Genomic DNA, 16,724 nt, shown 5'->3' with positions numbered 1-16,724 from the left:
ACCTTTAACCACTAAGCCATCCCTCTTTATTTTTTACTTCCTCAGTTAAAAAGTAGCTTCTGGCTGGGCATGGTAGCACATGCATTTAACCCCAGTACTCCAGAGGAAGAGTAAGAGGATTGCCGTGAGTTCAAGGCCACCCTGAGACTACATGGTGAATTCTGGGTCAACCTGGGCTAGAGTGAGGCCCTACCTCAAAAACAAAACAAAACAAAAAAAGCAGCTTCTGGTCTGTCACGGCATCACTAATCTGAAAACTATTATTTCCCAGATTAGCACTACAATATGTAGCCACAGAATACAATCCCTTATACAAAGAAAAATTTATTAATAAAAGGTCACACACAGAAAAGTACATGAATACAAAGCTATCTGTTTACAAAAGTAGAAGTTAGCATTTAAAACCTTCTCCATACAGTACATGATAATTTCCATTGTGAGCTGTAACAGCATTCTACACAGGCCAAAATCATCAGAAAACTGTGATCAAAAATAATACTTAATGAGAAACAAAACTAAGAAAATTCCTTAGTATTTTAAAATGAGTTGCACAAAATACATTTTGTTTACCAGGATTAGATTTTTCCCAGTTGGTTGGCACTAAAATTAACACACTTCTGGATGTAGCTACAGAAACGATTCTCACATAACATCTGAGAAAAGTACTACACGTTTGCAGTAGTCTAAACGCTAACAATGTTAAAGAAGGGAAAAGTATAAGCAGTCATATGTGGCCATGCAATTCTGGTGGCCATGAGACATTAAGAAAAGGAAATCAATTGCACTTGGCTTAATTTATAAAAGATGACTATTCCATGCATGAACACCTCAGGACATTTTACTTTATAAATGCAGAAGGACCAGGGAGTATCACAGTTCTATCGGCCCTGGGGACACTATTTCAGCAAGCACCTCTCTTCAGCTGCAGAACACGTCTGTGAAAATCCTAAAACAAAAACTTGGAATTCACGCATGTAAGATGGGAAGGTAGAAGTGGTTTTAAAAATTGAATGTTCATTACAAAACCTTTTGGGATGTGTCCTCTATTCTTTACACCATAAAAAATACTACTCCAATTCTCTTAAAAATTCAGTGTCAAAGCTACCATAGTAGCAAAGTAGTTAAAATATCAGAATAAAAGAATAAAAATACTTGAATCAATTTTCCAGGATTTTAAAAAAAGTTCAAATACACATAAGCTTATTTTCAAATATATATATATATATATAAGTACAAAGACAAGTTTTAAATATTTCAGCAAAGAAAAATCTTGATTTTATATCAAAAGACTGGGCTAGTATAATACATCTTAAAATACTTTAACAAGAACAGAATCTTCATAAATAGAAAAGATTCCTCTAACTCCAAACCCAATTTAAAAATATTATTAACCTGCACAATTTGTTTTTCAGGTGTCCTGTTATCATGAACTTTTGTGGCAATGGACTGTATTATTCTTGCAATCTGTTCTCTCTCAACCCCCCTCCCCTGCTGTAACAGTAGACAATGGAGCACTAAGTGCAAAGAAGAATGTAACAGTGTGTTTCCAGTGCTGGAAACCATACCCAAACCCAGGTCTTCAAGTATGCTAGGCACGAGCTCTACTCCAGAGCTGCGCTACCAGCCAACAGTGATTCTTATATTGGTCACGTCCAGTGTAAAAGCTTTTACTCACAGGTAATTTTCAAGTATCTGAATGACTGCCAGCACACTGCTCTTTTCTAACTCCAGAAGTGGAGTGGACAAGCAGAGATGTGGAACCTTTGAAGCTGCTTGGTTCTGAAGAACTGGGGACCTGCAGATTGTTGCTCTTCACCAAGCCAGTTTCAGTGACATCACTCTTTGGACTTCCTCTAGCGAAAGAAACAAGAGTCGGCATGCATAGATTCATAAGCACAAGTGTGATGTCAGTCATCTTCGGAGCTGTTACTCATTTTTCATTAGCTTTACCCCAAATCAACACTGACCTATATCAGAATATAACCAACCTGAACTCTTGGTATATTCTACCACTTCAAAATACAAGTATTATTTTTCCAAATATACTTTTGCTAACTTCCAAAACCTCACCAAGCCCTCATGTGCAGCTGAGCACAGTGTCTCAAGGGAATACAATTCAGTATGATCTACTTCCTGTGTCCATCTTATTGATTCCCACCACAGGTGAGATACCCCATAAGATGATTGAGATTTCAGCTCCTCCTTTACATTTTCAAATCCAGCAGAGGACAAACACATCTGTCTTGGAGCTGGGAAGATGGCTCAGTAGTTAAAGGCACTTACTAGCAAAGCCTGCCTGCCAGCTAGGGTTCAATTCCCAAGCTACCCTCATAAACTGGACACAAGCAATGGTATAAGCATTGGTGTGAACACACACACATAAAATAAAAAACCCATCTGTTTAGTTATAGTCAAGTATGGGAATACAGAGAAGGCTAAATTTTCCCACTTCAGAGGGCTATGCAAGATAACCTTAAAGTAGTATGCTATCAGCATTCTAGCAACAAACAAAAACCTGTTTTGTTGACCTTTGACCATTTAGGAAAAATCACTTTCATATTCAGAGAAAAAAAAGTTTGATAATTATCTTTATATAATACCATTTAGACAGAACTATATAATATAGTGGTCCTTTAAAATATCTTTTGGTTTATTTATTTGTTTATTTATTTAGGGGAGGGGGAAGGGGGCAGGCAGGCAAATAGGCAAAATGGACATGCCAGGGTCTATAGCCACTGCAAACAGACTCCAGATACATATGCCACCTTGTGCATCTGGCTTACATGGGTACTAGGGAATCAAACCTGGGTCCTTAGGCTTCACAGGCAAGCACCTTAACAGCTAAGCCATCTCTCCAGCCCAAATGTGTAGTGCTTTTTTGTAAGACAAGATCTTGATAATATAGTAGCCCAGGCTGGCCTTGAACTTGCTATTATATAGCTCAGGTTAGTCAACCTCAAGTTCATGATCCTCCTGAGACAGATCTTGACATTACTGTAACCCAGGCTGGCATTGAACTTGTTATGTAGCTCAGGCTAGTCAGCCTCAAATTCAAGATCCCACTGCCTCTGCCTCCCAAGTGTTAGTATTAAGCTGTGTATTAACTGTGTTGCATGATCAAATTTTAGTCTGTATTTCAAATAAAATTAAAACATTACCTAAATGTCAAGTACTTCTTGACAACTGCCATAAGAAATGAACATTACTGCTTGAACAACAAATATTAGGATTTTTCTTAAAGCTAGTAATTAAATTATTTATTTAGAATATTTTGCTAATAATTCTTTTTTTTTTTTTCAAGGTAGGGTCTCACTTTAGCCCACACTGATCTGCAACTCACTTTATAGACCCAGGCTGGCCTCAAGCTCACAGCAATCCTCCAACCTCAGCCTCCTGAGTGCTGAGACTAAATGCATGAGCCACCATCACTGGCCAGAATTAACATTTTAAAGAGTCTATTTAAAGGCTGAGCCCAAACTCCTTTGACTAAGCATATAGGGACATCTTTATAACATGGTTAATTTCCATAGTGTTATGCTTTAATAAAGAAAGGATAATTGGTTAATCTCACCTTCCTTCACTCCGAGCACTTTCCGATGCACTACTTTTGTCCCTCCCACTGCCCACTGGAACTTTGCTGCCGTCCTGTCCCCCAGAGAGCTTGGACCTGGACGCCGCTGGAGAGGCAGGTTCTCCACAGCCCTGCTCCCGGGCTTTGGGACTGCTTCCTCTGTCTGCTTTCACCTCTCTCACGGATGCTTCCGGAGAAGTTTGGATTTCTGTCAAGGTCTCTTGTCCTAAGAAATCCTGGTCAGTGATTGCTACTGCAGAAGTGCCATGGTTTGCTGTAGCTCCAGTGCTGGTTCCCATGGACTTGGAAATGACCTTCAGCTTATGTGAACTTGGTTTGTAATGCTTCTTTTTGTGTTTCACTTTAGAATTGTGCTTTAAGAAAAACTCACATGACTCTTGTAGCACTCTTCGACTTTCACTGATTGGACTGCAGGAAAAGCCAAGAAGAGGACTGACTCAATACATTTACATGCTACAGACAGACACCATAAAGGATAGCATGGCATTTTTGCCAAAAATCCTTATCCACTAAAGTTACAGATTCTATGTGACTGATTCTTTTTTTTTTTTTTTTTACAAAATCTGGAATTATCAATACTATGAAATTAGTAAATTTCCATGTAGTGAAGTATTTTGTGTAATTGCTTTATTTGCTTTTGTTAGTAGAAATAGCAAATTTGTAAGAAATTAAATAGCCAAAATCAAAGATGAAAGGCAAGGAACTTCAAATCAACATAAAGTAAGGGCCCAACTGTACTTTATCATAATAAATATGCCAATTATGAAAGTAGATAAAAGAGCTGGGTGTGGTGGTACACACCTTTAATCCTGGAGAGTTACGAGGATCTCTGTGAGTTCAAGACCAGCCTGGGACTACAGAGTGAGTTCTAGGTCAGTCTTGGCTACCGTGACACCTTACCTCAACAACAACAACAATAACAAAAAAGGTAGAAAAAGGACATGGAGTATCATCAGTGTCTTTGCTTTCTTTCATTAAAGCTGGTAAGTTTCAGTTGAGTTACTGTGGGTAGATAAATATAAGCTAGAAACAGAGCAACACTGCAAAAAAAATGATAAAGACCAGTTAAATTAATTTTTTAGATGTCAAAAAATTATTAGTGAAAAGGTCTACAGTTCCGAGTTTAAAATGTTTTCTGTGTCAGACAGGGCCTCACTATCCAGGCTAGGTTCAAACCCACCATCTTCCTGCCTCGGCACACAGCCTCCGAGTGCTTGGGGTCACAGGAGCACACCCCTTGCTCAGCTACACTTCTGAAATTTCTACTACAGAGTCCATTAGTCAAACCACTGGGGGATAATGTTTTTATAACTACAGTCCATTATGTACAATAACATACATAACTAAAATGAACTACTTATCAATATGTTTCAATATGATATAGGATATTCCATTATTTTGAATTTTTACCACTTGGGTAAAAGATATTGGTATTTATTTATGACAAAGAACTAAAGAGAGAGAGAGTGGGTGGGCATGCCATGACCCCTTACCCCTGCAAATGAACTCCAGATACATGCACCACCTTGTGCATCTGGCTTTACATGGGTACTGGGGAACTGAACCTGGGTCCTTTGGCTTTGCAGGCAAGTGCCTTAACCACTAAGCAATCTTTCTAGCTCCAATTTTGGTATTTTGATTGATTTCCTCCCTCCCTGCCTTCCCTTTGTTTCCTTCCTTTCCTTTCTTCCTTCTTTTTTAGTTTATTCACGGTAGGGTCTTACTCTTGCCCAGGCTGACCTAGAAGTCACTCTGTAGTCCTAGACAGAGCTCAAGCTCACAGCGATTCTTCTATCTCTGCAGTCCCAGCCTGCACCTACTTTAAAACAAAGTCAGGTAAGACAACAGATTCTTACTCTCTCTTGCGGTTTCGTTTAAAGAACCCAGCCCATTCTGTGCATGTTTTTTTGCTTCCAACCCAGAAGACAGCAGAAATACCAACAATTAATGTCATCAGGTATTTTATCATAAATAAAGCCAGTTCTGGCTGAGCTTTTGATTCCGCCTATAAAAACAAAACAAAATAAATAATGATATATTTACAATGCAAAGATATCCATAATGTCAATGTAAAGCTTAAAAGTAACAAATCTTCAATCTGAATTATTGTTAAAAAGTTTGAAATAACATAATTAATTGCAATTTAAGTGTAATACATTCCTACTTAAGTTCTGAACAATCTTTATGAGTATCGAATTATAGCTCTCAAAAATAAAAATTACTCTAAAGAATGAATTATCTTCAAAACGTTGACATGATTTCCTGTCCTTCCCTCACATAGATACAGCAACCTCTTATAATTGCTAACATATTTTGCCTCTTAAGTATTTACCTATTTTTCCTTCAACCAAATCTATGTTTAAACATTTAAACTCATTATAACTTATACTGTATGGTCTTTCTGCATTTATCTTTATGTTACTAAAACTTGGTTGGCTATAATAAAACAAGTATTAATAAAATATGCAATTGTAGAAAACTTATAAAAATTAACACTATAATTTTAAGTATAAATTTTCAAATACTATTTTAAATGTACAATAGAACTATCATATATTTTGCATTATAATTTGCTTTTTATACCAATATGTCTGAGAGACCAGTCTATATCAGTACAAATCAAGCTTTTCTTTATTAAAATATGTGTGGATATGTGCGTGTTCTTCTGTATACAGTTTTGTGTGTGTGTGTGTGTGTTGTGTCCAGTAGAAAACTTGGGTGTCATCCTTAGGAACACCATCCACCTCCTTTGAGACTGGGTCTCTTACTGGTCTGGAGCTAACCAATTAGCTTGACTGACTAGCAAGCCACAGGGTGCTTCCTGAGAACTGTCCCACTCTAGGATTATAGGAACTTGCCCCTCAGGCCCAGCATTTGTGTGTGACTGGTATATGCTTGTGAGGACAGGGATGTATATGCTATGGCATGCATGTGGAGGTTAGAGGACAAGTTTGGGTATTGGTCTTTGCTATCCACCTTGTGGTAGAGTGTTGTCCTCACTTCCCCCCTCCTGCTTCTCTTGTGGTAGGAGCATTGGGATTACAGACACACACCATAGCATCCAACTTTTTTTTTTTTTTTTTTGGTTTTTCGAGGTAGGGTCTCACTGTGGCTCAGGCTGACCTGTAATTCACTATGGAGTCTCAGGGTGGCCTTGAACTCTCAGTGATCCTCCTACCTCTGTCTTCCGAGTGCTGGGATTAAAAGCATGTGCCACCATGCCCGGCTGCATCCAGCTTTTACATGGGTTCTGGAGATGCAAACTCAGATACTCATACTGGCACAGCAAGTAGTTGATTTGCTAAGCTCTCCCACGGCCAGCATTTTTGCATGATTACTGAAGACTGAACTCAGGCCCTCATGCTTGCCAGGGAAGCATTTTACCTACTGAGCTATCTCCACAGCCCACTTTTCTATCATTTAAAAGGCTTGTGTGGGACTGGAGAGGTTGCTCAGTGGTTAAAGTCACTTTCTAACAAAGCCTGACAGCCAAGGGTTTGATTTCCCAGTACCAACATAGAGTCAGATGCACAAAGTGCCATATGCATCTGGAGTTTGTTTGCAGTGTCAAGAAGCCCTAGTGTGCTCACTTCCTCTCTCCCATTCTCTCTCTCCTTGCAAACAAATAAATAAAAATTTTAAAAAAGGCTTCTGTAGAGAAACCCTAACTTATTCAACTACCCCTATTAAAGATATTTAGGTTATTTCCAATCTACTTTCAATTTCAAATGATGTTTAGGAAGGGCTGGAAAGAGGAAGGGAGAGAAACAACGGAAGGACGAATAGATAAGAGGGACAAAAGGAAATGAAGTTGTATGCCTAGGACAACTATGTTCGCATGTAAAAATTTTGATATACTATAATGATAGTGCTCATGTAAAATGGAGGTGCTATCATATATCAATATTCAAAATAATGTATGAAATATATTATTCTTGTTGTTGTTGCTATGTTAGAGACACAGCCCAGGACCTTGTGCATGCTAGGCAAGTGCTTTACCACTGAGCTACATCTCCATGCAGACAAAATTTACTTTACTTATTTGAGATACAGTTTTGCTAAGTTGCCCAAGCTGGCCTCAAACTTGGTAATTCTCTTGCCTCAGCCTCCCAAGTAGCTGGACTATAGACACAGTGTACAATGCTAAAATCTTCTTTTTTAAATTTTCTATTTAAAAACAACTAGAATACTTTAAGAAATTTTATATTTTGCCAGGCATGGTGGCGCACACCTATAACCCCAGCACTTGGGAGGCAGAGGTAGGAGGATCACCATGAGTTCAAGACCACCCTGAGAATACATAGTGAATTTCAAGTCAGCCTGCACTAGAGTGAAACCCTACCTTTAAAAAAAAAGGAAATTTTGGGCTGGAGAGATGGCTTAGCGGTTAAGCGCTCACCTGTGAAGCCTAAGGACCCCGGTTTGAGGCTCAGTTCCCCAGGTCCCACGTTAGCCAGATGCACAAGGGGGCACACGCGTCTGGAGTTCATTTGCAGAGGCTGGAAGCCCTGGCGCGCCCATTCTCTCTCTCTCTCCCTCTATCTAGCTTTCTCTCTGTCTCTGTCGCTCTCAAATAAATAAATAAAATATTTTAAAAAAAGGAAATTTTGGGCTGGAGAGATGGCTTAGCGGTTAAGCGCTTGCCTGTGAAGCCTAAGGACCCTGGTTCAAGGCTCGGTTCCCCAGGTCCCACGTTAGCCAGATGCACAAGGGGGCGCACGCGTCTGGAGTTCGTTTGCAGAGGCTGGAGGCCCTGGCGTGCCCATTCTCTCTCTCTCCCTCTATCTGTCTTTCTCTCTGTGTCTGTCGCTCTCAAATAAAAAAAATTTAAAAAAAAAGGAAATTTTATATTTTAAGGACGTTACATTCAAAATTTAAAAAATACCACCCTTGTATTAATCATAAGCATCAGAAATGCTTGCCACATTGTTTTTAATTGTGGGATTTTCTTCCAGTTAAGAAATGACAGGATGGATTGGGCAAAAATCAAAATCCTATTTTTTTGGATCACATACTATGAAAAAGTTATGTCTACTGCTGGAGGAATGGCTTTGTGGTTAAGACGTTTGCCTGCAAAGCTGAAGGACTCAGGTTCAATTCCCCAGGACCCACGTCAGCCAGATGCACAAGGGGGCTCACGCATCTGGAATTTGTTTTTAGTGGCTGGAGGCCCTGGCGTGCCCATTCTCTCTCTTTCTTTCTCCCTCTTTCTCTGACACGTAAATAAATAAATATAATTGAAAAAAAAAGTTATGTCTAAAGACAGGTTTTTCCTACTAAGCAAGAAGTAAAAGCAATTCCCAAGTTAGCAGAAGTTACTCTCATTTTTTCCCTCTAATGAGGTTTCTTCTTCATAATTGTTAATCTGCTTTTGCCCACCCAATTTGATTTTTAAAACAGTAAAGACATAAAGGAGGCACTTGAGTATTGTAACTGGAGCTACAGCTTGAGGAGAGAACATGGAACACTTGTTCCAGTGTCAACTGATGCTCCCTGTGCTTGCTGAGTTTCGTTACCTGAAATCTAATTTTACGTCCATTACTAGTAAGTGTATTTCCAGGAACATTGTCTACATGAAAAGTAAACGGTGGCATAATCCAAATGGAAGCTCTTACCAGATCTGGACATGAGATATGGAACTTGCGGCAATGATCAGAGTACCAAGTGATCTCCCAGGTAATCCTGTTGACCAGCTCATAAACATAACACCCAAGAAGGGTCACTAATGGCACAAGATACAGGCCACTGAAGACTCCAATTCGAATCATAAATTTCTTTAGTTTCTCCTGGTTCCGGCCATCGTGTTGTATAACTTGTCGGACATGATTTAAGGAGATAATGCCAGCTAAGAGAAGAGACAGTCCAACAAACACACAGAGGCACAGAGGCAGAAGGACAAAGTAGCGAGAAGCATCCAGGTCATAAAGGCCAACAAAGCATACTCCACTAATGTTGTCTCCCTCAACTTTGTTCATGGCAAGCAGCATGACGGTCAGGAAACCGGGAACTCCCCAGGCAAAAGCATGAAACCACACTGCTTTCTGTTCAATGGCTTCACAACTCCATTTTCTTCCTGCAGCTAAGAACCAAGTGATGGTCAGAATAACCCACCAGACGGTGCCAGCCATCGTGAAGAAATACAAAAACATGAACACTACAGTGCAAGCCTTGTTCTGAGATCCCAGAACGACGGTGTCACCAAGTTCTAGCTTCTCATTGGCCTTATTGCAGGCTGTGCTGTTCCCTAGCAAAAATCCAATGAAGTACATCAGAGATACGATACTGTAACAGACAGAGTAATATATAATTGGTCTCTCTGGGTATCTGAATCTTTTTACATCAATTAAAAATGTAAGAAATGTAAACAGAGTTGCACAAAGACAGAATATAGAAACTATTCCAATAAAGCTTTTTGCAAATTCTAGCTCATCACTTTTAAAATACATGTTGGGACATGGAGGAGCACACTGATCAATTCCCAGAAACTTATAGCCTTGTCCCCCAGAAGTCTTAAGATGCCGTGGACACCAAATTCCAAGGTTTCTTTGGACTTGTTCAGTTTTCTTCTGAGGGCCAAGAGACTCTGTGTGTGGATCAAGAGTTACAGGAACACTGCCATCACAGTATTTCAATCTGCAAAGATTACAAAAAGTCTGTTAAGTCATTGCTTTTGACCTGTTATTTTATCATGTGCTTTCCAACTGTAAAATACTACCTTTGGGGCTGGAGAGATGACATAGTGGTTAAGGCGCTTGCCTGCAAAACCAAAGGACCAAGATTCAATTCCCCAGGACCCACATAAGCCAGATGCACATGGTGCCACATTCATCTGGAGTTCGTTTGCAGTGGATGGATGCTCTGGCATGCACATTCTCACTTGCTCTCTCCCTCCTTCTCTCATAAATAAATAAAAATTTAAAAAATACTACCTTCTACATTCATAGCTAATGAGAAGATATACAAACCCAAGTAGATTACAGATTAGGGTTGGATAGAAAGTTTCAGAACTGACTAAAAACTTGCTTTTTTCATTAATTCTCAACATACTAAAATATATCAACTTCAAGCAGTTAAACATGAAAACCTACTTCCTTAGAAAATAATTTAATAGTAATGATTACATATGTTCTGCTCTTGGGCTGGAGAGATGGCTTAGCAGTTAAGTGCTTGCCTGTGAAGCCTAAAGACCCCAGTTTGAGGCTCGGTTCCCCAGGTCCCACGTTAGCCAGATGCACAAGGGGGCGCACGCATCTGGAGTTCGTTTGCAGTGGCTGGAAGCCCTGGCGTGCCCATTCTCTCTCTCCCTCTATCTGTCTTTCTCTCTGTGTCTATTGCTCTCAAATAAATAAATAAAAAATTTTTTAAAAATCTTAAAAAAAATGTTCTGCTCTTAAGACTATTTTTTTTAATGTAAAATTTATATTACTTGGTAATCTCCAGACAAAAGTATGCTGGCTTGCTTATTCATGCATCTGAACTGTAGATCCTAGGAAAGTTTGCTTTTCCTTATTACTACGGTATGGAGCAAGCACAGGGTTTTGCACATTCTAGACAAGTGCCCCATCACTGAACTCCAGCACCACATCCACAGGCAAAGCAACTAAGAAGGCCAAAATGAGCTTCTTCCCTAGACTGGCAACGTAGAGTTCAAGTGCTAGGAAAGCAAGATAACCACCCAGGCTTAGGGAGGATCATCTTAAAATACCTTTACTGGACAGAGCTGAGAGATTAGAGCTATTTCAGTTTTGCACATAATTTTATTACTAAGTTGAGTTTGCAGACACCAGTATTACTCTGGAAGCTCTAAATAGGTCAAAAGTAATGGGAAAGTGTTGAGAATATACCTTAGAGTAAAAACATAATATGTACCCATAAAATGAATACTCAAAATTATAAAATAAAATAAACAGTGAAGGTGCCTGCTCGAAAAACTTAACAACCCGGGTTTGATTACCCAGTATTCATGTAAAGCCACATGCACAAGGCAGTGCACACATATCTGGAGTTTCTTTGCAGTGGCTAGGGATCCTGGTACACCCATTTTTTTCTCTCTTGACCCTCTTCTTTGCTTGCAAATAAATAAACATTATAAAAAATGAATACTTATATCTACCAACTTTATTAAAATATAGTATCATGTCAGTTTTGCCTAATATCTTTTTTTTAAAAAAATTCCACTAATTATTTGCGTGCTTGCATGTGTGTGTGTGTGGGGGGGTGTCAAAGTCTCTTGCCATGACAAACTCCAGACATGTGACACTTTGCATCTGGCTTTTTATGTGGGTGTGGAAGAATCAAACCCAGGCCACCAGGCTTTGCAAGCAAGTGCCTTTAACTGCTAAGCCATCTCCTCAGCCCCTTAATATCTTTTAAAAAATTATTTATTAGTTTATTTATTTGAGAGAAAGACAGAGAGAAAGAAGCAGAGAAGGAATGGGCATGCTAGGATCTCCTGCCATTGCAAATTAGCTCCAGACACAAGGGCCACTTTGTGCTTCTGGCTTTATGTGGGCACTGGAGAATTGAATCTAGGCCATCAGGATTTGTAAACAAGTGCTTTTTACTGCGGAGACTTCTCTCCAGCCCCCTTAATAACTTTTTTAAATAAAGATACACACACACACACACACACACACACACACACACATATGCAGTCTTAAAGCTATAGTTGGCACCCTTTTTAGGCCTTGCTTCACAGAAGAATTCATTACCAGAAATTTGATTTTTATTTTCCTTCTCAAGCATTTACAGATAGTTTACTGTACTAATGGATATGCTTAACCTCATATAGTAGCAATTTCACAGATTCTGACCTTTATATAAATGACATCATGCTATAACTTCCTTTTAAAAATGGTATGTTTAGACAGCTGTGTAGTACACATCTTTAGTCCCAGCACCCAGAAATCTGAGATAGGACGATCACTGTGAGTTCAAGGCCAGCCTGGGACTACAGAATGAGACCCTGCCTTGAAAAGAAAAACACTATTTATCCATGTTGACAGATGTCAGCTGCATTCATTTTATCAACAATATGGCAGTTGTCCAGTGTGCATTTCACACTTTGTTAATTGTTCTCTGTGATGAACTTTCAGACTTTTTCCTATTTAAAAAAATCAAGAATAACTGATATTCTTTTGATGACTTCTTATGTGTTAGGAGTTTCTACAGATGATTTTTTTAGGATTTAGGGTATGAGTACTTATAACTTTTCCATTGATTATGCACTTGTTCTGGAAAATAATTAGGTATTGACCAGAAGATGTAAGTTCCACAAAGGTTCTACAGTTTTTTCAATCTAGAAATAAAATCCACAAAACTGTCCTCCTCAGCTTAGTTATAAGAAATTTCTATATCACCAGGATCTTAAAATTCTAAACTCTCAATAGTAAAGAATAGAAAACAAAATTCAGTGAGTTAACAAGGTTCATTCATTACTTAACTATTGCTTAAATCTCCATTTCATTTTTTTCTTTTGTTTTTTTGTGACAAGGTTGCACTGTGTAGCCCAGGCTGGCCTAGAACTCCAAGTTGGTCTCCTGTTTCAGCCACCTGAGCACTAGGGTTACATACAGGTGTGCCCTACCATGCCATGCTCAGCTTTAAAATTTTCTTAACTATGAACTCTACAAATGATCAAGCCAACCAGTATTAATTACATTTATTTACTATCATAGAAAGGCCCGCTGGTGGTTTGACTGTAAGTGGCGCCATAAACTCAGGTATTTAAAAAAAAAATTGTTTATTTTTATTTATTTATTTGAGAGTGACAGACAGAGAAAAAGGCACATAGAGATAGAGAGAGAGAGAGAGAGAGAGAATGGGCACACCAGGGCCTCCAGCCACTGCAAACAAACTCCAGATGCATGTGCCCCCTTGTGCATCTGGCTAACATGGGTCCTGGGGAATCGAGCCTCGAACCGGGTCCTTAAGCTTCACAGGCAAGCACTTAACGCTAAGCCATCTCTCCAGCCCTCAGGTATTTTTTTGAAAACATATATATATATATATATATATATATATATATATATACACACACATTTGCAAAGCAGAGAGAGATAGAATACAGACAGAGTAAATGGGTGCACCAGGGCCTCCAGCCACTGCAAATGGAGTCCAGATGCATGTGTTACTTTGTGTATCTGGCTTTATGTGGGTACTGAGGAAGTGAACTTGTGTTATGCTTTGCAGACATGCATTTTGACTGCTAAGCACTCCAGCCCCAACTCATGTATTTTTTTCCTTTTTATTTTTGTTTTTTGGAGATTGGTTTCACTCTAGCTCAGGCTGACCCGGAACTCAGTATTGTCTCAGGGTGGCCTCAAACTCATGGTGATCCTCCTACCTCTGCCTCCAGAGTACTGGCAAAAAGGCGTGTGCCACCATGCCTGGCCCAACTCAGGTATTCTTTTTTATTTTTATTTTTGAGCGACAGACAGAGAAAGAGGCAGATAGAGACAGGGAGAAAGAGAGATAGAGAGAGAGAGAATGGAGGCGCCAGGGCCTCCAGCCACTGCAAATGAACTCCAGACATATGTGCCCCATTGTACATGTGGCTTACATGAGTCCTGGGGAATCGAGCCTCCAACTGGGGTCCTTAGGCTTCATAGGCAAGTGCTTAGCCACTAAGCCATCTTTCTAGCCCCCAACTCAGGTATTTTTTGATTAAGCTTCCTACTTAGTCTTCAGCAGACCAAGTCCTGCTGGAGTTGGCATGTCATTGGGGTGGATCTTGAGTCCAGCCCAAAGAGGTGTGTTCAGAGCCAGTTTGGGATCTGGAAGTCTGTGTCATCTCTCTGCTATGGACATATGAAGTGAGCCAGCTTCCTCTGCCATGATGAAGCTTCCCCTGGAGTCTGTAAGCCTGAAACAAACCCTTTCCTCCTATAAGCTGCTTCTGGTAGGGTGTTTGTCCCTGCAACAAGAAGGAAACTGTAAAAGAAAATTAGTACTAGAGAAGTGGGATTATTGCTGCAATGAATCTGACCATGTGGGTTTTGGTCTTTTGGAATGTGTTTGTGGAAGGATTTGGTACTTTGGGCTGGGGAAGCCTTGCAGAGCTCTATTGGCTATTCTGGTAAGAATTTGAAAATTCTAAATGCAAAGACAATTGTGGACTGTGAAGATATGGTTTATGAACTTTCAAAGGGGAAGAAAAAACTTTGTCAAGGCTGGGCTACTGGCATAAAGGCTGGCTGTGTTCTTTTACCCATGCCCTGAGAAGTTGAACAAGGTTGAATTTGAAAGTAATGGACTGGTGTGCTTGGTGGAAGGTATAGAACAGAAAGATGCACAGTTTATTAGGGGAAGAATTCAAGCAAGTTTGAAGTTATAGGCACAAAGACCGGTTTTTAGGTTACTTAAACTGCAATTGTTTAGGCGATTACCACTATTAAAAGTGGTCCTTCTGAAAAAGCCGGGCATGGTGGCGCATGCCTTTAATCCCAGCACTTGGGAGGCAGAAGTAGGAGGATTGCTGAGAGTTCGAGGCCACCCTGAGACTACCTAGTGAATTCCAGGTCACCCTGAGCCAGAGTGAGACCCTACCTCGAAAAACCAAAAAAAAAAAAAAAAAAAAGTGGTCCTTCTGTTTTGCATTGGGACAACAGAAAAGACATGCCCTTAAGGTGAGCGATGAAAGGCCAGCTAATAAGAATGCAAATTCTTTTGAAAGGCAGTGGGTTGAAGGAAGACTTGTGAAGGTCAAGCTTTACTCCCCTCTGGAGTTACAAATTTGGCTATGTTGCCCACCTAGTACTGATTTTCAGAAGAATGAAAAATGCAGAAAAGTGGCTCATGAAGCACACATGGTTCCAAGAGCTGCTGAGATGCAGCAATGTAAAGTGGTTAAAATCTCTGTATGGAGACCTAGTAAGGCCACTATATGGAACTATGAAGATGAACTGGCTCCAGGAGCAGCTGAGATGCAGCAATGTGAAGCAGGAGTAAAGCTTCTGAATACTGTATGATCTACGATGATGAAGTGTGGTTTACAGTGTAGACTCAAGGATGTTTTAGATAGACCTGCACTGTGGAATGGCTGATATGAAGAGCTGCAAGCTCAGAATGGAGTTTTCCTTAGGCTGTGAGAGGCCCAGCTAGAGGGACAGAACTGGAAACCCAGAGACTGTGTCATTGGTTTTGGGTGTTGGACTTGGAACTACAGATGCTTGCCTACTGGTTATTGATTTTTCATTGGTCTAGTCTCTCCTTGTTATGCCTTATTTTGCAATTGTGCCATTATATGTTGTAAGTATGTATCTTGTGTTTTGATTTTACAAGGCTCATACTTAAAAGACAGTCTTGAATCTCAGATGAGACTTTGGGCTTAAAAAAAAATTTAATTTTGGGCTGGAGGAATGGCTTAGTAAGGCCTTTGCCTTTGCCTTTGCCTGAAAAGCCAAAGGACCCAGGTGCGATTCTTCAGGACCCACATTAGCCAGATGCAGAAGGAGATGCAAGCATCTGGAGTTCATTTGCAGTGGCTGGAGGCCCTAGCATGCCCATTCTCTCTCTTTCCCTCCCTCTTTCTCTGTCAAATAAATAAAGTAAAAAATAAAAATAAATTAAAAATATTTTTAACTTTACTTATTTGAGAGAGAGAGAGAGAATGGACATGCCAGGACCTCTAGCCACTGCAAGTGAACTCTAGATGCATATGCCTCCTTATGGATCTGGCTTACATGGGTCCTGGGGCTTTGAATCTGGATCCTTTGGCTTTGCAAGCAAGCACTTTAATCACTAAACCATTTCTCTAGCCCAAGACTTTGGGCTTTTGAACAATGCTAAAGTTGGAAAAGACTATGAAGACTTTTGAGTTAGAATGAGTATGTTTTGCACTGTAAGATTAAGTCTATGGGGCTAGGGGCAGAATGTGGTGGTTTGAATGTAATGTTCCCATAGTCTTTGGTATTTTTGATTAAGATTAAGCTTCCTACTTAAGTCTTCAGCAGGCAGAGCCCTCCTGGAGGAAGGTGTCACTGGGGGCAGATTTCGAGTCCAGCCTTACTAGGTGCCCTGAGTCAGCTTGTGCTTGGTGGTATTGGTATTTCTCCCTCTTTGCAATGGATGTATGCTGTAGCAAGCCAGATTCTCCCATCATGATAGGGCTTCTCCTGGAATCTGTACACTG

At 39.9% G+C, this 16,724-nt stretch overlaps 1 protein-coding gene across 4 annotated transcripts in view; it reads right to left on the bottom strand.

Annotated features, from left to right (window-relative positions):
• Window positions 1-306: 306 nt before the first annotated feature.
• Window positions 307-16,724, bottom strand: part of Fzd6 (frizzled class receptor 6) — a 44,279-nt gene continuing 27,861 nt past the window's right edge. For all 4 annotated transcript variants that reach the window (XM_045143988.1, XM_045143989.1, XM_045143987.1 and 1 more), the window contains 4 exons: window positions 9,208-10,225; window positions 5,449-5,597; window positions 3,572-4,000; window positions 307-1,853 (listed from right to left, as the gene is read on the bottom strand). In XM_045143988.1, coding sequence (XP_044999923.1) covers window positions 1,685-1,853; window positions 3,572-4,000; window positions 5,449-5,597; window positions 9,208-10,225 — 1,765 coding nt within the window. In that variant the 3' untranslated portion in view covers window positions 307-1,684. The remainder of the gene's footprint in view (window positions 1,854-3,571; window positions 4,001-5,448; window positions 5,598-9,207; window positions 10,226-16,724) is intronic.

The sequence above is a fragment of the Jaculus jaculus genome, chromosome 2 (genome assembly GCF_020740685.1).
Source record: "Jaculus jaculus isolate mJacJac1 chromosome 2, mJacJac1.mat.Y.cur, whole genome shotgun sequence".
Classification (NCBI taxonomy): domain Eukaryota; kingdom Metazoa; phylum Chordata; class Mammalia; order Rodentia; family Dipodidae; genus Jaculus; species Jaculus jaculus.
This window is presented reverse-complemented; position numbering and strand designations above follow the sequence as displayed.